The sequence below is a fragment of the Anoplopoma fimbria genome, chromosome 4 (assembly GCF_027596085.1).
Source record: "Anoplopoma fimbria isolate UVic2021 breed Golden Eagle Sablefish chromosome 4, Afim_UVic_2022, whole genome shotgun sequence".
Taxonomy (NCBI): Eukaryota; Metazoa; Chordata; class Actinopteri; order Perciformes; family Anoplopomatidae; genus Anoplopoma; species Anoplopoma fimbria.
Window position 1 is genome coordinate 9,735,942 of NC_072452.1, and position 22,205 is coordinate 9,758,146.

The 22,205-nt window shown below is 40.5% G+C and overlaps 3 protein-coding genes across 3 annotated transcripts; 1 reads left to right on the forward strand and 2 right to left on the reverse strand.

The window, feature by feature from the left end:
- Positions 1-51: 51 nt before the first annotated feature.
- LOC129090138 (probable ATP-dependent RNA helicase DDX41) lies at positions 52-6,082 on the reverse strand. Its single transcript, XM_054597667.1, has 17 exons — positions 5,900-6,082; positions 4,695-4,790; positions 4,432-4,582; positions 4,232-4,306; positions 4,041-4,101; positions 3,826-3,962; positions 3,637-3,709; positions 3,391-3,544; positions 3,066-3,202; positions 2,626-2,788; positions 2,023-2,154; positions 1,829-1,900; positions 1,637-1,733; positions 1,163-1,312; positions 888-959; positions 621-731; positions 52-426 (listed from the first exon to the last, which is right to left on the reverse strand). Exons 1-17 carry the CDS (start codon positions 5,924-5,926, stop codon positions 290-292), a joined length of 1,845 nt encoding a protein of 614 aa, XP_054453642.1. The 5' UTR covers positions 5,927-6,082; the 3' UTR covers positions 52-289.
- Positions 6,083-6,209: 127 nt separating this feature from the next.
- On the reverse strand, positions 6,210-18,082 carry fam193b (family with sequence similarity 193 member B). The gene is given in 11 exon segments (XM_054598064.1): positions 6,210-7,890; positions 8,027-8,102; positions 8,199-9,261; positions 10,249-10,482; positions 10,618-10,801; positions 10,919-11,330; positions 12,777-12,995; positions 14,965-15,151; positions 15,800-15,930; positions 15,933-16,077; positions 17,455-18,082. Coding segments are annotated over 11 exon segments (2,883 nt in total). The 5' UTR covers positions 17,590-18,082; the 3' UTR covers positions 6,210-7,793.
- Positions 18,083-18,435: 353 nt separating this feature from the next.
- On the forward strand, positions 18,436-21,895 carry mxd3 (MAX dimerization protein 3). The gene is made up of 6 exons (XM_054597844.1): positions 18,436-18,645; positions 19,302-19,401; positions 19,515-19,544; positions 19,696-19,810; positions 19,992-20,157; positions 20,654-21,895. Exons 1-6 carry the CDS (start codon positions 18,576-18,578, stop codon positions 20,770-20,772), a joined length of 600 nt encoding a protein of 199 aa, XP_054453819.1. The 5' UTR covers positions 18,436-18,575; the 3' UTR covers positions 20,773-21,895.
- The last annotated feature ends 310 nt before the right edge of the window (positions 21,896-22,205 follow it).

Below are 22,205 nucleotides of genomic sequence, written 5' to 3' on the forward strand. Positions count from 1 at the left end.
TTTATATTTTTCCAAATAAAAACATTAAAAGATTATCAACAGATAAAGCAGTTTTATTTACAATTGGAATATCAAAAATGTATATAACATCAAGAACAAGTATGACAGATTCTAGGCCAAAAAGGTAAAAAAAAAAATACATCTGACAGCCTTGCAAACTATTTTAGGTAAGGATAAAAAAATACACTTCCTTCAGTTCAGTAATACAATGCACAGCTGAACCATTTCCTCAGATATGTTTCTCAGTTCCGTGTAGTATTGGAAAATCTTTGTTCTAATAAAAAAACTCTTAGAAGTCCATTGAGCTATGAGCCAGGTAGTCTTTCCGCCCGATGTTGGTGACCTGCTTGGTCTGCATGGCCTCCAACTTAGGACAGTCTGTAATACGATGACCCAGACCACCACAGAATGTACAGCCCCTCTCTCCTGTGAAAAGACGAGAATCAAGTATGTCAGAAAGGGTTTGCAAACACTCAAAGCTTCTGTGGATTTGAGCTGATCAGATCAGGTTAGAAGAACGTTTAGAAGGAAACACAAAGTAATTATAGAGTAACCCATATGCAGAAAGCATGTAGGCCTAGATAAAGACATGGGAACTAGATTTGGTGTGAACGACTCACCTCCGATGTCCAGCATGGTCTCGTCTCCGGTCTGGAGCACCTGGAGGACCGGAGGAACCTTCTGCTTGGCCTCAACTAGCAGAGCTTTAAGGTCCATCAACACTGACTCATCTATGGGGAGAGACATACACTTACTGTTAACTCACTGCAATGAACACTGAATTAAAACTGACTAAATTCTCTATAATACAATGCGAATATTCTGAGAATCAATACTGCTATACAGAAATTAGATAGATCTTTGTCTTGACTGGTATTTTTCCTTACCACAGCCTTTATTGATGAACGTAGTGGCAATACCGGTCTTGCCTGATCGTCCAGTTCTTCCAATTCTATGGACTGAAACAAACAATATGAACAAACCAGGTCAAACAATTAAAGGAGAACTGGTGGTTATATAATGTATCACTTTTGAGAAGGCCAAGCCGTATACTGTGTGTATGTATGTATGTATGTATGTATGTATGTATGTATGTATGTATGTATGTATGTATGTATGTATGTATGTATGTAAAAACATAAACATATACGTGTCGTCTTACCATAGTTTTCTATCTCTTCAGGCATGTCATAGTTCACTACATGCTGTATAGCTGGGAAATCCAGACCCTTGGAGGCAACATCTGTGGCAACCAAGACATCTTTTTTTCCTTCTTTAAATGCCTCTATGGCTTTTGTTCTTTCCTCCTGATCTGAAACCACAAAAAAATATATTGCATAAACCGGATTTTGCAAGACGATGACAAATGGAAAATGAGAGAGAAAGTGTCTGCAATACTCTCTATGCCTTAGAATAGTGGATGAAACTCTGAACCAGAAATGGTGACATTTGTAAGCAGGATGGCATCTGGTGGCAATGATGAGAAACTACAAGGGAGTTGAAGTGTAAGGCTGTTTACGTATAGGTTTCCTGAAACTTGATGCTTGGTTTCTCCAAATGCAGTTTTCATCTGCAGTCACTATTTCTATGTACTGATTGCTATGTGTTTTTAAGATTAGGACGAAGTTCTGCGTACCTTTTCCTCCATGGATGGCCACCGCCTCTACTCCTTTGAGCAGCAGATACTCATGGATGGCGTCGACATCGGCCTTCTTCTCAGCAAAGATCAGCACCTGTTGATGCGAACAGACATTTTTGGTTAAATTTGACAAGATTGAGTGATGGATGTCTGGCATATGGTAATGTCATAACAGGTGGAAGTACTGACAGGAGGTGGTGTTTTCTGGAGACACTCCAGCAGGTACACCATCTTGGCTTCCTCTTTGACATATTCCACTTCCTGCACACACACACAAAGCATTTATTGATTAAATTCACACATTTTTTATACCGGGGGGGTTTATAAATTGAATGCAATCAATTCCCCTGACTAAAACAGAAAACAGCGACAAATGAACATACCTGGATGACATCCAAGCTGGCAGCTCCGGCCCTGCCAACGTTGATAGTGATGGGTTTGACCAGTGCACTCTTGGCAAAGTTCTGGATCTTCTTAGGCATAGTGGCGCTGAAAAGCAGGGTTTGCCTTTGTCCCTAGATAAATAATTAACACATTATAGGATTTTAAATGTCTAGGTAGCTTCAGAAAGTCCGGCTATAGCTTCAAGGTTTAAGATTTTAGTCTGGGAGAACAAAACCCAATTTCAACTGATTGAGCTTAGCAGCTGGAAGATGGACGGGTTATGCTTGGGTTAAGATGAAATCTGCTGCCTCTTAAAGCATCAGAACGTTTTCAACTACTGTAACAGATAGAAAATTATGTATTTTTCTAAAACTGTGAAAGCTTGGCCTATTTTTGCTCTGAATGTTTTGCGTAGCAGATTGTACGGACAAATTTGACATTGTATAGAACTGCAAACATAGCGTTTCAGTGTAAACATTTTTTATGAAAATACCTATTACATGCCTTCCAGTGGTGAATTTGTCCAAACAGGGCTTTAACAACCAGGACATGGACATGATGATATATCATTTGGCAACATCTGCTGCAGAAAAGGACCTCACCTTGAAATAGGAGAAGATGGTTCTGATGTCTTCCTCAAAGCCCATGTCAATCATCCTATCGGCCTCATCCAGAGCCAAGTAGCGGCAGATGTCCAGACTCACCATCTTCTTCTGCAGCAAATCCATCAGTCTGCCAGGGGTAGCAACCATCATGTGGACACCACTACAACCAAGAAGAGATGCAACTCAGATGGAAACTCAACTCAAAAATAACTTATTGCTTGTATTTCTAAAATGCTCTTTTATTAGTGCATAGGTCCTGAGATGGCCACGTTAAATGCTATTACTATGAATTCTGGAACTTTGGCCTTTTTTGTTTCTTTCTGAATGATTTAATGTAGCTGAATCATGCATTGGTTTGCTTGACATTCGTTCTAACTGAAATTCTGGAGAAAAGACAGAAACAGATTACGTTCAGACAAATCTTCACTCTGACTTACTGTTTTACTACCTCCATCTGGTCCTTGACAGACATTCCTCCGATGCAGAGGGCGGTGCGTAGCTGAGGAGTTCCTTCCTCCTCCAGCAGCTTGCAGTAGTACTCAATAATGCCGTGAGTCTGCCTCGCCAACTCTCGCTGGAGTGTTAGGGAAAGGTATTTAAATCAGATATGTTTTGTTGAAAAAATGTAATAAAAAGCAAGGTTGCTCACAGTAAATGCCATCTGGCTAACGTGCAAACAGTAAGGAATGCTGTATTTTTTTTTTTTAAACCACCAAATAGGTTTTATGCTGGATTTCAAGCGATTTGTCTTGTGTTTCTTACTGAGGGACAGATGATGAGTCCGTACGGTCCCTCTCTCTTAAAGAAAGGCAGCCTTTTCTCCTGCTCCAGGGAAAACATGATGATGGGCAGAGTGAAGACCAGAGTCTTTCCAGAACCAGTGAAGGCTATGCCAATCATGTCTCGACCTGACTGACTACAGAAAAACACAGTCAGTTCATGAACAGTGTACATGTACTTAACATACGCTACAAATTTGTATAGTTTATTTGCCTTCCCTTTACTTACACTGTAGGAATTCCTTGAATTTGAATTGGTGTAGGATGCACAATCCCCTTCTTTTTCAAACCTTTTAGAATTGCTGCAAAAACAATATACAGATCGGTTGTTAGTTGTCGATTCGTGTTGGAGAACTAACGGGCCTTGCATAGAAAGACAATGTGTTTTTCATGTGCAGAAGAGGGAGTGTGTTATAACCTGGTGGAAGCTTCATCTCCCTGAAACTTTTGATTGGAGGAGGGATGCCGTCTCCATCAACAAGGATGTGAAACTTCTTCCTGACTCGCTCATGTCGGGTGTTGGGCATGTTCAGGATGTAGCGTGGTGCCTTCCAGCTATAAAGAACATTCACGTTAATTAAAAAGTAAATTAACTCAACAAACGATGTTACCTTATAGAGTTTGAGAACATACCTTGTTTTTATGGGATCATCATATATGATACCTTTGGCCATTTCCTTGACGGACATCAGAGCTAAATGAGAGGAGATTCAATTAAATAATTAGTTTTCAAGTTTAGAGCATTTTGCTCAAACTGCTTTTAAATCTGTAACTTTATCAAAGTAATAATTCAACATTTGAACTTGACAGCATTATCATTTTACCTCTGCCCTCTGCAACGCTCTCAAGAATCTTCTCTTCCTCCTTCAGCTGCTTCTCCTTGGCTGACTCCTTACGGGCTGTAGACACAAAAACATACAGCAGGTGAGAAAAAAACAGACCCAATGTGGCAGAAATGGAATGAGCAGTATGATGACAACAACAACATTCGTAATCCAGAGTGGGTCGTTTATGAAGTGGATACCTTCTGCTTTTTCTTTGAGGTGCTGATGCTGGTCGAGCAGGCTGACATTGGAGCGTGGACCCAGACCCTCGTCCTCATCCCTCTGCTCCTCCCCGCTGTCCTTCAGCTCATCGTCAACTGCCTTTCCTCGCAGACGCAACATCTTCTGTACCTGTGAGGTACATGTTAAAAAATATATATTAAATTTGAATATGTGGCAACAGGATGAGATGTTGATATATATATGGCAAAAAACCCACAAAATACAATTGTTGATAACTTACCATTTGTTGTTTCCTTATTTTGACTGGAACATACGGAACATAGTCGTCATCCTCTGCTCCTTCTGAGGCAGACCGTTCATCCTCCCCATGGGATCTCTGAACAAACACATCACCATTATCACTAGTATTATCTCTGGGTTAGAGCTCAGCATTCAGCCAGATAAGCCTTTAAACACATCCAGTGAAAGACCTTAAAAATCGTGCAAAGCGGCTGGTAAAAAAATAAATAATCTGAAATGTATATGCAGATTATACAGTACCAATCAAAAGTTTGGACACACCTTCTCATTCAACTACTTTGAAATATCTAAAATATAAAACATATTCTGGTTTGTTGAGCATTTGTTTGTTTACCACATAATTCCATATGTGTTCCTTCATAGTTTGGATGTCTTCAATATTAATCTACAATGTAGAAAAAAATTAAAATAATAATAAAGAAAAACCATTGAATGAGAAGGTGTGTCCAAACGTTTGACTGGTACTGTACATGTAATGGTACTAGAGACTACCACAATGTTATTTCATACAGTGATAATTATTGGATGTGATTGATCTGTATACACAAGAGATATATTCATGGATAATATGTTGCACAGTATTAAACAGGATTTTGACACAGATAATATCAAATTTTTATGTTTATATCAACTGATATGAATTCGTTTTATATACACTTCTGCAAGAGGCTATCTAATTGCAAACGTTTCAATCAGCTGAAGGGACAAAATGACATCTGTACTTTGTTTAGCTGTTTAGGATTGTTGTCATCAATGCTTTGACAATGGATGCAACACATCTCTTTGTTTTTAAATATCCTGTGAACTCTTTATTAAAAATGAATTTCCTGAACTGACTGTGCATTCAGGCAGGACAGTGCAACACACAACATGAAGGCCTCTCTTTAGACTGGCTGGTTGTGAATGCACCTCGAGGGAAGGGTGCACACAAACAAAAGAACAGGTGACTTTGTAATGCTGCTAAATACCAAATAATATTCTTAGTGGGGTTCATCAATGGTGATACATGCAGTCATGTAGATGCAGTACTGGGAAAGTGTATATTTGACTAGCTGCCGAGGATTGCATCCATAACAGTAATGCATGTAAGACGAGCTCAGGACACAAAGCTAAGGCTAGCTAGCTACCTTTAGCTCAGGCTAGCTAGTGAAAGCTCATGCTAACGACAGTCTGCGCTTAACTTACCTTTTTGGGTCCATTCTCGTTCTCCATTTTATCTACGAAAACAGTAGGTTGTATGTGTACTAAAGCCACTGACTAAATACTCGGCACAGAAGTCAATAACTAGACCTAACTAGTCCACATGTTTACACAACAGCGAAGCCTTGCTACTGTACGGAGCGCTGGAAGGGTCAAACCTCACGGGAAGCGCCGTCCAAACATTTCTAAGCGATTCTGTCTGGAAAACTTAAACCAAAAGATAAATCTTAGAAAGCAAACACCACACTTTATTTTTGTCAAAACTGTATTGTTTTTAATCTTTCGGAACGAAAGATTTTTCACAGTATAAAAAGTGAATTAAAAAAAAAAAAAGAAACAAGCCAACATACACTTGGCTATTATTGATATAGTATAAATCTACATTCGACACATTAAGATAATCTTCTCTAATTGAATATAACCTGGAAAGCATCAGAGATGTTATATGAAAACAAAATCTCAGCACAGGTTCAGGAAAGAAATGATCCACCTCAATGAAAGCCATCAGCTAAAAACATGGTTACTGGGGTAAATCCCAAGGCCCTTGTCCCAAAGGTATCAAGTCTTCAGTGATCATTTTCCTCAAAAGATTATCAAGACTTGGACTCAGATAGGCTGGCTGATTTACAGGGTGCCACCAAGGTCACAGTACAGGGAAAATAGTATGGTTGAAAATATATCTCACACACACACAACCCCGAGTAACGCATGAAAAGGCTCAAAAGGGCCCTAAATAATCACTCAATATGTACAAGCATTGAAATTAACTGTGCCAAACAATGTGTGATGGTTCCATCGTTAAAATGAACATTGCACACCGGTGTACCTGTCACTGCTGGGATATAAAGGTTAATATAACAGTTAAGATTGAGAAATGACCTTGTTTTACAGATGGCATAGTGTATATTGGATATCACTATAAAAAATATCTAATTGTTCAAGAATGACACCAAGGGAGGATTGACAATGAAGCAACAGACACATTTAACTTCGCCCAATGCAGGACTGGGGGGACAGTATTTAGACGTTTTTGTTCAACACCTCATGCGTGTGGACGTTTTTTTGCATTGGTACCTAATGGGAATTATATTTTCTAAGATGCATCCCGTGAGACAGCAAATTGAAATTGTCTATTAGCGTTGTTGGTGTACTGAACTGTCAAACATTCATGTTGTTTTCAAAAAAAAGAAGAAAGAAAATTCATATAAAAAGGTGTAGCAGGTGGGTAACCAATTGTATATAATTTCATTTTGGACAACTAATTACTAAAATGTTTGATGATCATAATTAAATATTGGGAGACCACCGAATGCACTGCAGTCTGTTTTTGAGTAAAATAGATGCATTTGTTGCCACCGTTGTCCCTATTAAGTCAAAATGTTGTCTTACAGTCGTACAGTATAAGACAAATGGTCTCTAGTGTCTACTGTGACTGGTGTAATGAGCTTGAAACTAGCGATACAGAATGTTATGTATGATGAGCACCAAATTGAACTGATTGGAATTCAGAAGTTTAACAACGTTAAAATGTCTCAGATTTGTGATAAAAACATTTATTTCATGTAAGGTAATTGTTTACATACTACATACGTAAGCACATGGATGCAGTGGATTCAACAGACTTTTTTCCATTTTTGCATCTCTCATTTAGTGAACATTGCAATAATAGCAAAGGGTACAGTTGGCCTTGAGGATGATCCCTGGCTTGTCAGCCACAAGTTATGTTTCAGTCCTCCGAATGGAAAATATGATTTTGAACCAGGGTCCCTTGGCTTAGTAAGGAAGAGAAGAAAACAGGGAATGAGAGAAGGCCTCGGGCCAAATGGGGCTCTACTGAAAGAGTTTGTGGTGTGAAGTTTTTTTCTGGCACTCATCCAAGTTATTGAGCTGCATTGGAAGGAACCTTTTTGAGGCTGAAGTTGGACCAATTTACTGCTACCTTCTGGCGGGTTTGTTTTGCAGAATCAAGGCAAAACCTAGAGGGAACAGAGACAGACAAAACAGAGGAGGAGGAATGTCCTATTTTAGTGATGCTTCAATGGTAATCAATACAACAGTTTAGCTCAAAGGGGTTTTAAAAAGTACCCTGATACACTGCCATGTTAAGCCTACCTTTTGAAGTATTCCACTTCCCGATCAATCTCATCCAATTCTGTCGGATCGACATCTTTAGGGAGAAATACATCATCTGGGGAATAACAATGAAGATTGAACATTAGTTACACTTAACAAAATAAGAAACAATTGACATTTTGTACATGGTGTCAAAGATTATTTATTGTACCAATAGCACTGCTGGATTTTTCACCCTTGTTCTTGTTCTTCTTATTTTTCCCCTTGGCTTGCTGCTGTTGCTGCCCATTTGCTGGAATGGTGGGGTGAGCTTTGCTTTCCAAATCCTGCTCAGACCGACCTCCTCGTGTTTCTGTGTCACCTTTCCCTCTTTGTGCATTCGAGAGGCCACCATTTGCCACATGTTTAGACAATCTGCCCTCCTCGGCCCTCTTGGGCCCATTTCTCTGGTTGTCTGCAGAATGATGGGGCTGTTTGTTCCCAGCTTTTGAGCCGTTAGAAGCCGTTTCTTTACACTCATTGCTTCTCTGCGTGTCATTCCCGGAGGCAGCTTTGGTTGGATTGTTGGAGTTTTGCTCTGACACAAATTGCTCCTGTCTTTGCTGCTGCTTTTTATTCTTCTTTGACTTTGCACCAGCGTTCCCAACTGTTGTGTTCTTGGGATCAGGGGCATCCTCATTCGATTTAGCCGTAGCTTGAGCTGGCACCTGTGGCAAACTGTCAGATCCAGTGGAAGTGCATCTTTCTGGGGACCGAACCCTTATGAGCTTTGAGAGACTGGGGGTAGTGTGCAACCGTTGGATGTCCTTGGTTCCAGCAGTGACCCCTGATGCCGTGGAAGTGGTGGTGGCGGTGTTAGGGGAGGAGACTGTGGTTGTGTCCTCCCATCCGTTAACCAGGTCCAGATGGCTCTTAAAGGTTCCCAGTGAAAGAGGGGCCAAGTCAAGGTCTATCTGCTGCAGGTCAGAGGAACCATTGAGATGCGACAGTAAATGGTTGCCCTCCAACGTGGCCGCCTTCTTTGGGAAGTCATTAACATCCAGATTGAGGTCGTACATGCTGAATGAGGCCCGGATTGAGTCTTTGATGGTGTTCTTAATCTCTTCGAGCCGACTGGTGAGGAAACTGTTGACACGCTCAAGCTCCAGCTGAGGCCAATCAAGCAACCGACTGGCTTCTGAACCATCAGGGATGGGCTCGTCGTCGTCGGCAGGCTCGCATGGATTGGAGTGGGGGTCACTGCCTGCAGCACCTATGCCCTGCTGAGCTTTTTCCTGAAACAGAAATGGTACAGGTTCGAGAGAGTGTGAACAGGTATACACACATATAGTGGGTATCATTAGTAGAACAGTCAAATATTAGTAGTGGAGCCCAACATTTCCTAAGAAGATTCAACTGCTCCCAGCAGACCACATGACACATGACAATAAAAACATGACAATAAAAACCTGTGCAATACATTACACTGTGCAATAATAGTTAAAATAGTTTTTTTCTGTCTGTAAATATTATATTTCAGTTATTGTTGTTTTTCTACTGTTTCTTATTGCTTATTTATAATACTTGGGTTTTTTTTTATTTTCATTTTTTTTTTTATCTTGTCTTTCTTCTACTATGTCTCTTGTGTGCACTTTACTCTTTGCTGCTGTAAGCCTGCAAATTTCCCCGCTGCGGGACTAATAAAGGATTATCTTATCTTATCTTATCTAACTACCTAAGCATGAGAGACTAACAGGAAAGGATGCATTCATGTTCCCCAGCATTATTATTTGTTTAAATTTGTTTAATAACTTGTTATTGCAGTTTCGCAAGTGCTTCTGAGAACTACTACTGTGACCTTCAGCTAACATAACAAAACGTGAACAGCTCTCTCTAAAGCCAGTGTTTGGTTTGTCTGTTCTGAGCTACTGTAGAAACATGGCGGACTCCGGGAGGAGGGCTGTATATGTAGGTATGAGTCCAAATGTGTCCTACAGCTGATTGGACTGAAATTGAAGGGATTATGAGTTTCTAAATCTAAATATTGGCAATTTTACAAAGTTTTAAAGTTCTTTGTTGCTATTACTATGGCTTCTTTTGATAAATGAAAAAAGGGTTTTGAAAAATACATGTACATATTTTTAAGTAACATATTGAATAAACTCTTGGTCGTTCGAGTATTGTATGGCTAATGGAATAAAAAATGTTTAATACGATACCCAAATTAAAATGAAAACAACCCAGCAACTCATTCAAACACATTGTTTCTAAAGCTAACGCACCTTCTTCTTTTGTTTGTGTCGGGCCCTTTTGGCAGCCTTGGCACTGTTGACGGGTTTGGGCTCAGAACTGTTTATGAAGTCCAGCAGCTCGTCTACGTCCCGGTTGTCGATGGCACCAGCCACTGTCAGTTCTGAGTCTTGACGCTGAGGCAGCTCCTCTTTACGCCGGGTCAGGCGTGAGCGGAGCTTCTCTCGGATCTCAGCATAGTTACGGCTGGTTGGTGCAGCTGGAGGCTGTGACCAGATAATAATATATAAACAGAATATTTTCATGTTAGCTCTTTATATATCTTTAACAAGTATCTAATAGCAAAGGGAACTTTTAAGTACTATTTAAAAAGAGGAGAGCAACAATAAGTTTCAAAGTACCGCGTTGTGTCCAAAGAACTCGCAGTAGCAGCAGTCGCAGTACTTCCCGTCCTTCTGGTTGGTGGAAGAGGAGGCACAGGAGCTCCTCTCAGAGCTGCTGTCTTCATCCTCCCCCTCCTCCAGCTCAGACGAAGGGTGGCACAACGCCCCGTTAGTCATTTTGTGCCCCTTACATGCTTGGTCCCTATAAAAACAAAAAAAATTGACAATGACCCTCAGACACCATTAGTATTCCAAATCAATACAGCTACAGAAGCAATTCCATCCTACAGCAAAGCAATTTTGAGATCGTCATACTAACCTGCAGGCCCCAGCTGTCAGATGGCCCACATTCGAAGGGGCCACTGTCCCCGCACTGTGTCCATTACAAGGGTGGTTACAGCCCATAATAGACGTACCCAGTTTGCTGTGTTGTGTGTTCACGGCAGGAATGTGGGAGTTTTTGCACGGGCTGGGCTTATGGACAGATGTTGGGCTGTCTGGACTGGGTGAGTTTAGTTTGGCTGTGGGGCCGTGGAGGTTTGGTACCAGAGGGGAGAAGGGAGCGTGGGCTGCCACACCAGTGCCAGACGAGGACGTTACGTGGCCGTGCTGCCCAGAGTTCAGCTTTGGGGGCAGGAGGGAGGAATGCTGGGAAGACAGGCCGGTGGGACTGTTGGGGGGAACCGACAGATCCGTGTGTTGATGGTGGTCACTTGGGTGAAAGGCTTCACCTGGATAATGGAAAACATGAAAATAAGGAGTTATAGCACATCTTTATACATAGTGCTTCAGTTTGTGTTCTGCTCTGCACAGTCTTATTACCTGAATAAGTCTTTATACAGACACTAGCTGAAATGAGTAGGCCAATTGCCATTAATGCAATGGCCACTTTTTTCTTTTATATGCGGGAATGCAACGATCCCATACCCATACCGTATCATATCATAGCTGGATCGGGTATCGGTGAATCGATTTACTTCACTTCTTTGTTTACATCTGATTACATGTACTGCGTTGTGCATCAGCAGCATGCTGGTAGACCGCATAGCTGAGGGAGTTGTGTTTAGTATTTATGAAGTTTGTTTTCACTAGTTTGTTACTTAATTGTGAATGAATGTTTTTCCTTATCTTCTTATTTTATGCAGAATTCAAGACCCTGTTTAAGTTTTGACCAATTTGGTGCTTAATTTAGGAGATTTAGACTTGAATATTCATTGTCAGTTAGTTCTGAAGATTTTTTTTACTAAACTTGTGTATGGTAACTGTTGGGGCTGTCTGCTCTCGGGTGGCTTAGGTTAACTGAGGACACTGAATCGCACGTAGGTGTGAATGTGAGCGTGTCTGCGATAGTCTGGAGACCTGTCCAGGGTGTACACTGCCTTCACCCACTGTCAGCTGGGACCAGCTCCCCGCGACCCTGACTAGGATTAGCTGTTCGGACAATGGATTGATGGATAGCAACAGTTTCCACTGGTTACATTTTGTTTAAACAAATTAGGAAAGTCAAGTCAGTGTTTAAGGCAAACCTGATGTTGCCTTAGGCTGCATTCCTACAAAATGTTACAATTTGCCACAGGGTTGTTCGTCTAACGTCATGGCAGGTTTGTACCGCTCTGGATTGCCGTACCCTGATGTGTGACGTGAATGGCCACCACAAGAATGATCCCAGTCACTTCCACAGAGCAAGGCTAGTTATTAATTTAAAAAACACGTGTATCAGATTAGTACTCTATATCGGCCGATACCCAAAGCCCAGGAATCAGTATCAGGACTGAAAATGTTTGATCGCCGCATCCCTACTAAAATGTACAATAAATGTGTCTACTTCTCCTGTTAACCTTGAAGTTAAATTCAATTTAACATACAAGCACTGGCTTGCAAATTTTGCTTCGTAAGAAAAAAGTTTTTCCATCTAAAAAGCAAACTCTGTCCAAAATAATACATGAAAATCAGAAAATGTAAATAGCTGAAAAAGAATTTAAGTACATAAGTACTGAGATTGTCGGATATATTTTTTTTAATTCAACATTTTAGATCTTATCTTCTGACATATTCCCACACCTAAACACTGCAGATTCAATATTAGATTTTAAACATTCAGTTGATAAGTCGATTATATCATCGGTTCTGACTTCATGAAATGCTTTTGAAACCTTAAGAGTCACAGGAAATATTACCTGGAGGCGTTGGTCGACGGCACATGGTCTTGAAGTGCTTGGGAGTGGTCTTACAAAGGTCTGCTGAGGTAGACAGGGGGTTCCCAGCAGAAGATCCACTGGAGTTTTGGGATGACGGGTGACTGTAGGGACAGACTTTAGCCCCCGACGTTTTAGCAGATTTCCCAGGCGCTTCATGAAGTCCTCTTTTCTCATGACAGGCTGATCCTGCTGTTATACCTGGAGATGAAAAATGTTCAATGAATTTGAAATGTTGCTGAAGAGGTTTTAAGACAATATAACAACTTGTACAATGAAGCCAAATACTCCTTTGGTTCGAGCCAAGCCTTCCACAAACTTTAACAACACTAACAACTTAGTTGAAGAACAGAACTACACCAAGTAATTACCATTTGGATGCTTGACATATTATTGACAGTAAAAATCTGACCATATCACAGATTCATCATAAATCTCAGAGAGTTTGAGAGCCTTGAGCAATGATTTTGGTCATTTTGTTTTTCTTCAAAACAAACCCCCTGCTTTTTCGAGGCAAGTTTAGACATGTTTTTATGTTCAATTGTGATAATTTTGTCACTGTTTTAAGAAAGAAACAATCATTGAAAGAAATGTTTAGCCCTGAAGGTTAAAACCCCTTAGTGCTAACAAAAAGTAGTACGAAGATATTTGAATTATTAACATACTATTTATACCGGGTTAAACATTTGCGATGGTATGTTTTCAAAGTACATTAGGTTAGCTCAGTTTCCATCCAACTTAAGCCAAATTATTTGTTGGATAATATTCAAGTTGAAAAACATAATTGGTCACCAGTAAAACATCAACAAATGTGATTAAAGCAAAACATACCATTTCAAATGTAAATTTGGTCATGCAGGAAGGCCACAGCTGCACTCACTGAGCACAAACGCCATCTTGTGTGTCTACTTTTACTTACTCTCCTTTAAATGCAATTTGTCAACATGATCCATTCGAGTATTTGCTAAACAGGAAATACAGCCAGAGATATGAACCAGGTACAAAGTGGTTTGATTGGAGCCAAGAAACAGGAAGAGAACAGATAAAAGCAAAGATCACAGCTGTCTGACATGCCATGCTTCCCATTTATAAACAACTGCCTTTCTTAGGTCCAGGACACGTTTCATTTTCACATTAAGTTCTCATGTCACGGCACATCTCTCAGGTATTTCTGTTATGACGAGAAAATGTTACTGCCAGGGCGTGCACCAGCGCTGCTTTGTAATAGAGCCCTATTAAACCACTTAATGTCAAATGACAATGTGATAAATATGTAAACTGCAAGTCTTACTATAGGTTGAAAAAATTAAAACGTCTTAATGAAACCTACATTTTTGATTTTCCACATTTTTCTCACAATCCTTCCTGGAAAATCAATGATAGCAACCCAATTTCATCATTCTATTTAAGCATTTTTTTGCATTAAAGTATAGAGTATTTCAAGAAAACAAAATCAAAATGCATGTGCATATTTTCACCACACCTATGAAAGAGGGTTTCTAAGGGTCAATTTTTGAGATTTCATAATATCGGGAAGCTGCAAGTTCAGGCATGCAATCAATACTTAGATCTGCAGTTTTTGTAGCCCTGAAGACTTTGGCAGAATTGATTAGATAGAATTAACTGAATGTAGTACGTGAAAATTTTGCCAGAATAATGATACAATTTTAGACAGACAATTGCATCTGCTTTGCTGTAACCTTTCCATTGACGCTGATATTTGACTCTAATTACAGCACATCTTGCAAACACTTCCATTTTGACCCAAACAGGATTAAATTCATTAAAAAGGGGGGAAAAAAATGTCCAATGCTTTTGTACAAAATCCACAGTGGTTACTTCTTGCTATTTTAGTCTTATTCATATTCTGTGATTTAGTTAAATCATCTTCATTTGAAAGTCTATTTTTCTCTAAGGACCTCGGCAAGTAGAGCATTGTCAGCGTCTGCATGATGCCTCTTTGTTCTTCTAAGACATAATACACTAACTCCTGGACAGAGATGCCAAAATTGTATCACACATTTATTGCTAAGTAAGTAAGCAAACAAGCCATCCATAGAGCTCTGATTCTAACCAACCTTGCGTCCATTTCCCCAAAACTGAATTTTGTGTCGTTTACAGCAATTACTGTCACTAACATTTAATGTTTTCTTGAGCTGTGAAGACAGACCTTGTTGTGAGTGTGAAGAAGTGTTGTGGTTGCAGTGTTCCCCTCCGTTGGTGTGGGCAGAGTTCCAGAGACCTGACAGTTTGTGGGCTGACAGGAAGGAACTCGGGTCCCAATCCACAGTACTTTGCTCTGGGTAACCGTTCCCACAGCTCTGGGATTTACAGGAGGAAGAGTGTGACAATGGTACCTGAATTAAAAAAACAACAACAAATGGTTAATCACAGGTCTGTCTACATAGGCTTACATTTGGCACAAGGAACTACCAATATTAGCTTGTAATACATTGAAGGGAGTTAGCAAAATACTTGTGAACAAAAAACAAATATTGAAATAAAATAAAATAAAAATCACTCAGGTTAAACAATCCCTCAATCTGTTCCGTTTTGTTTTTGCTGTTTGGAACATCTGCAAATTTGAGCAAAATACCAACAAAACCTCTTGAACATGTTGTTCATCTGCAGATCAGCCTTAAGTGTGATGATAGAGAAGTCTTCAAAATTTGCATTTCATGTAAAGTATTTATGTAAAAACCAACCAAGACAGCAAAGTTCACAGCTGCTGCTGAAACGTATGCCACAGAGACACAAATACAAAAGAAGTTACTTCTGAAGAGGTAAAAGGTAGACTACATGTTTAAACTTATTAAATCCAACATCACTTTTAGACAGATGTATTTAGTGAGTAAGCCTGTGCAAATACAATGCCTCTCTTATGATGAATAAAGATGAGGGTACCTAAGTCGTAAGAGACCAACACAGTTTAACCAAAAAGTAGTGAAAAAGAAGTTGTGAAAAAGATCCAGACACTTGACCCAAATCAGTCCCCTTTTATTTACCGGCGTGGGTTGCTCCTGGGTGCTCCGCCTCTCCTCCTCTTCCACACTTTTGCAGCAGCTCTGACATATCCACAGAGGCACCTCTCCCAGCAGAGACTGAGACAGCGAGGGCACTGCATCAGCAAGCTTACGCCCGGCGCCTCCCGCAATAAGGCCTGGGAGAGTGCAGGCACAGCATCAGCCAGCTTGGTCCCATGGCCACCAGGGAGTCCGTTCACTGAGCCTGCTCCCCAGTCCTTAAATTCTCTGTGGCACAGGAGGCAGCAGGTGTGCATAGGCTAGGTGGAGAGAGAGAGAGGGTAAAGAGTTCAAGCAATAGCATGTGACTACTAGTTAAACACTACCAAAAAAAGGTCTAAAACGTCAGAATAAACTCCACAATATTTGACGATGCCTACTCAACATATGGGGTTAATCACACAGCCAATTTGTGACATGAAACGTCCTCCAGTTACCTCTCTAAAATAGTTACAGTACCAGTCAAAAGTTTGGACACACCTTCTCATTCAATGGTTTTTCTTTATTTTCATTTTTTTCTACATTGTAGATTAGTATTGAAGACATCCAAACTATGAAGGAACACATATGGAATTATGTGGTAAACAAACAAATGCTCAACAAACCAGAATATGTTTTATATTTTAGATTCTTCAAAGTAGTTGAATGAGAAGGTGTGTCCAAACTTTTGACTGGTACTGTACGTGTTATAGATAGATGGATGTTTCCCAGTATTCTCCAGATATCACACAATTGTATGATAAAGTGATATCTTGTGTTAACTAACTAGGTTATTCAAAGTGTGCAAAAGAACGACACTGCCTTAACATTTAACATTGTAATACAGTAGCAGTCAAAAGTTTGGACGCAGCTTCTCATTCAACTACTTTGAAGAATCTAAAATATAAAACATATTCTGGTTTGTTGAGCATTTGTTTGTTTACCACATAATTCCATATGTGTTCCTTCATAGTTTGGATGTCTTCAATATTAATCTACAATGTAGAAACAAATAACAATAAAGAAAAACCACTGAATGAGAAGGTGTGTCCAAACTTTTGACTGGTACTGTACATAGTCATGAGACCTGGCTGCACACACATGTGGTATAAAATGTATATACTGAGTCCAAGCAGCAGTCAGACAAGCTGTAGAGGTCAGAGGTCAGATGTAAGGTTAGCTGGTTGCTGATGTGACAGTGGTCCAGCCTAAAGGTTACTGTTTACCCTCAACTTATTTAACATTAGCTACACATCAGTGGCTGCTGGTGACTGCACGCAGTAAAACTTTTGACCTGAGCTCCTGTCAAAAAAACACAAGTTTAACCGTGTAACAGAGCAGAATAAACAACCCATGAGACAGCTAGCCCCATTATCTCCTCAGCTAACTGGCTAGCTAGCAGCTGTTTAGCTCGCTGGTGCTGGCTTGGTTCCTGTGGATGGGCTCAAAGTGTAGGAGCACGCTAGCTGGAGGTGGTAGCCCCGGCTAGCCCTCTGGCTAAGGTTAGCAGGGCGGATGGGGGCTTGTAAAAAAAAAAGGCACAATGTCACCTGTCCCCCGGGCAGAGGAGGCGGGCTGCTAGCCACGCTGCCTGGAGGATGCTCGGGGTTAGCAGAGAGGTGCTAGCTAGCTAGCTCAGCGGCTACTAGCTAACCTACCTGGTTCGCCCTGGTAGCAGCCAGCCGATCCACACCAGCATCTCCGCCGCCGCCGTCAGCTGCATCGCCGGGAGGGACGGGGCTCTTCGGGGCGGTCGCCAGCTCCTTCTGCTGCTTGCTCTTCTTCCTCGCCATGACGGTGTTTGTTTAAAAAGAAAAACACACGCTTTAGCTCAAGTTTGCACCAGTTTCGATGGTTTATGCAGAGCACACTTTCGTTTCTTCTCGGACCTCGAAAATGTTCTCTATCTCCTCCAGTCAAGACAACAGTCAATATGGCGGAGGACTGGCACACTCGGGGGGTCAGAGGTCAAACACACTGCTGGCAGAGCGGCTTCACTCGCGGGGCGGAGAGCAGGCCGCCATCTTTAGTGAGGGCAGCCCTCTGCTGCTGCTCTCTTCAGCGTGAAAAAGACATATAAACACTCCGTTTCAGTGTTTTGTAATATTAACAACCAATATAGGTAAAGAAGTATGCATATGCAATAAGTGCAGATTCTATTTTTGATAAATAAACATGAAATAAAGTGAGTTGGGGATGTATTTAAAGTAAATATGTTTGTTTTTTCAGACGTGTAACAACAGCACATATATGTAACAATACTAAGTAGCTTGTAGGGTTTTGGATTTGGGTATTATAGGGGCAATAATATGCATGAGAGCATTTCAATATTGTTGTTAACCATAAATGTGTGAAGGCGCTGTGCAAGGAGAGGCGATGACGTTTTATGTTGTCTGGTGATGCCTTCAATACCTTCAGGAAATATCAAAATCGGAGCCTAAAGTCACCATAAAGACCAATTCTTAATTGTCTTACGTTTAAAAAAATCCTCATAGTTAAAAAAAAATTGTTTATGTCAACCCAATGAGTACTTTACAAAAGTAAACCAACAGAGTACAATACTTTAGATGGTTCTTTTTAGTAATCATATACAAAAAAAACGTACAATTGTGATTTTAGTTCAAATATCCGACTTTACGTGCAACACGTGAACGCAGCCTCGCAGCAGCGCAGTGTTGGGGACGTAGAGCAGCGAGAGCTTCACCGACTTCAGGCTGCTGACGCTCACGCCGCAGTAGGTTGTTTACCCGCTGTTGTTTTATTCCAACAAACACAAACTATGGATGGGACCGGCTGCAACATCCAGGTGCTCCTTCGGGCTGCTGAGTTTCTGGAGAGAAGAGATCGAGGTAGGTGTTTTATGACAACTGTCAGTCTAAAAAAAGGGGGAGGAAGTTGGGTTTATTGTTAAAACAACAAAATGCACAATGAAAGTGCTGCAACTATGAATGCAAAAAAACAATGCATATGCACAATGCAATGAATTTGGTGGAGAAAGCACCATTAGTGCGGCTTGCATGTTACTTTAAGCGATCTTTGACCTACATATCGGGCTCATCATTGTACTCGAAGGCGCCAATCTGCTCCAATTTGAAAATGAATCCGAGAGGCGCTCATTGCTGGGGAATGAAAGTGAGACGGAAAAACACTAAACACAGCAAGTTGCATTGAGTATTCACACAGTGCAGACATTTTATTGTGTATTTCCGCTTGTGGGGCTGCAGATTAGTTGTATAATAATGAATAGGTGGTGTGTGTGATGGCGCCAAAAACAAAACGTCCAGCTGATGATGCTGATGACAGCAGTCTTTCGCCTTTGTCCCCCTCATCTTGCAGTTTAGGACGAACTATTATATATATATATATATATATATATATATATATAAAGCAGTAAAGATAATTTGCAGCACCAGGGTTCACTTTGGTGAAAACTTTATATTTAACAATGCTGCCCTTGAATTTCAAACAACTTACACAGCTATGATGTGTTTTTGCCCCTGAACAGAGGCAGAACATGGATACGCTTCCCTCATGCCTCTCAGTCCAGATCACTCTGACAAGAAGAGTAAACAGAAGAGCAAAAAGATATCTGCTGGTGGCAATAGGTGAGTACATTGCGTCACATACAACTGACAAGAGGGTGTGGTTGGGTAGTGCGACTTTCAGCTGTGATCTTAATGAACGTAACTAAACAAGCTGTCTCTTTCTCTTAATTCAGGTCTGTTCACAACGAGCTGGAAAAAAACAGGTAATTCATATTTTGTCAAAATAGATGATACATAATATCCAATTTTTTAGACGTTTTTATGGTGGCAACAGTTAGAGGAAGAGGAAGCATTAACCATATACACCATTTACATAGATAAACAGTATCTGTTGTTGCTTGTTGTGCTTTGTAGACGAGCTCAGCTGAGGGACTGCCTGGAGCAGCTCAAGAAGCAAGTCCCTCTGTCATCTGACTCGATGAGGAACACCACGCTCAACCTGCTGAGACGAGCCCAACTTCACATTAAGGTAGACACAACATCGTGGCACTGATATAAGTCCTAGTTAAGAGCGCAATGTTGGGAGAGTTAAGTGTCCGGTTGGTGTGCATTTGCTCACAGCACTCGGTGGTCTCGAAATGCTTTATCCCGCCGCCTTGTCTGTTTAGTCCTCTGCTCACTTGTCCGTCTCTCTGCGTTCTCGTTTCCAGAAACTGAAGGAGCAGGACGAGCGTGCGGAGCAGCTGAAGGGACGCCTGCGCTGGCAGCAGAGGGAGCTGCGGGTTCGGCTGGAGCAGCTGCAGAGAGGCACGGAGAGGATGAGGAACGACAGCCAGGGGTCGACCATGTCGTCTGAGAGGTCGGACTCCGACAGAGGTACGTCTATCATCAGAAACAAGAGGGGTCTGACCTAGGCACAGGCACAGTAATTCCTAGCTGCGCTTTTATAGCTTAAAGTGTGATTATAGGTTATGTTTTGGTAAGTACAACCTCTGATTTGTTTAGCTTGGGAATCATTCAAAATTCCAGTTTATCAACCTTCAGGGGAATTACTTTAAGGAGATATGATTTATATTTTTCTGTCGTCATCCGTTTTCCGGATTAATTATTTAATAGAGATAGTTTCATTTCACACTTCTGAGGAGTTGTATCCCTCTGTTGTAATGCATTGAACATTCATCATCAATTTTTTTTTTTTTTTTTTACCTCCTACATTTTCCATGTGAGAAATATCATTATGAGAAAATGTTATCTTTGTTTATATCATGATGTTGATTGCAATCATGTGACCCAGCAGTAGTTTGTACGTTCAATGAGACGAGTGAAGTCTCCTCCCACTAATGGATTTGATCTTTGGTTGGTCACCTTACAGAGGATGTGGAGGTCGACGTGGAGAGCATCGTGTTCGACTGTCTGGACTCTGATGGACTGAGCATTACGCACACCGGTGCAGACCACTGTTACTCCAGCATGGACAAAGCCTGGCTATGACAGCAGAAAAACCAGTTTAGTCATGTCACGTCACCAGGCGGACAGGAAGAGGAGAAAAACATTCCAAAAACAAGCCGACGAAGGACGATAAGGAAACAGAGGATGTTACTGTACAATTGAACACTTTATTATTATTTTTTTACAGGAGTAACTTTTGATATTCCCTTTTCAAAATATGTCAGACAACAAGCAGAACAATAATGTCATGAATGAGCTGTGTTCATTTGCACTGAATAGCAGTTAAAATCACTGGGCTGGGAAGGATGTAACATTACACGTATATATTTTCTGTCATCAACCATTAATGGCGATTTCGTCCCTCAGCCACGAGGTGTCTGTAACAACTCAAACAGTTCTACTCATTTATCTTGAAGGGCTTTCTTAAAATCCAAATAAGGGCTTTTTATTCAAACCTCTTAACTTATTCTTGACTACATTATGTATGTCTATTCTGAATTCTACCTTAAATAAGATTTTGTTTGGTATCCCATACAGCTTTTCTTTAGCACTAAGTTCATATTTCAGCAATGCCATGTGTAGCATGCACTTAAACATCAATTTGTGCTATCATTGTCCTATTATGTAAGTTAATGCAGTCACGTCTTTTTCTTCTGTTGCACAAAACCACCACACATTGCACTTGTTTTTGTTTCAAAAAGATTGTGGGTATATCAAAATGAAAACTGAACATAAAAAAAACTGGTCATGTTTGCACATTTATATCTGGCAATTGAGCTAACTGTGGCAAATATTCATTTAGCATATTTGTACACAATTCAGTCTGTGATCAAGTGCAAGAATTTTGTTGCATATGGAGAGAGTACAATGACATTAACTGGTATTCTTCTTAGAGGTGTGCATTTTAACAACTGTTCACTTCATTGCTCGTGTATTTCTCACGTCAATTATGCATGCACCACGGTCTGACAGGTTATGTCAACTTGTAGTAATTATGCAATTTATGCTGTATTACAAGTATGTATCATATTCATTGCTATATATTTAATAACTGAAGGTGCTTTTCCCCTTCACTTTTGTATGCAATATGCCTTATTACCTTTTTAACAGTATGTATGCATTCATCTGTCTCTCCGCCCAGTAATATAATGTAGCATTTTTGTACTGGCGTAAGCTTTTTTATTGAATAAATATTTTGCATATTTATGTGCCGTTTCCAATTATATTACTGGACCTATTGATTTACAATGATTAAACTCTTTTTGCTTGTGAGCTCATAGGATGAAGTAATGGCTGCATTCGACCCCTTTTCACTAGTTTCATTTATTTTTCCGTTTGAAATGGATTTTTCCATTTTCTATTTGAAAAACATAGGAAGTCTAAAAATTGAACATACTTTGGTATTCAAGAATCTTTTTTTTTTTTACCGTCCCATCCTGTTAATCACCTAGCAACCGCAGGTTGTGAGACACTGA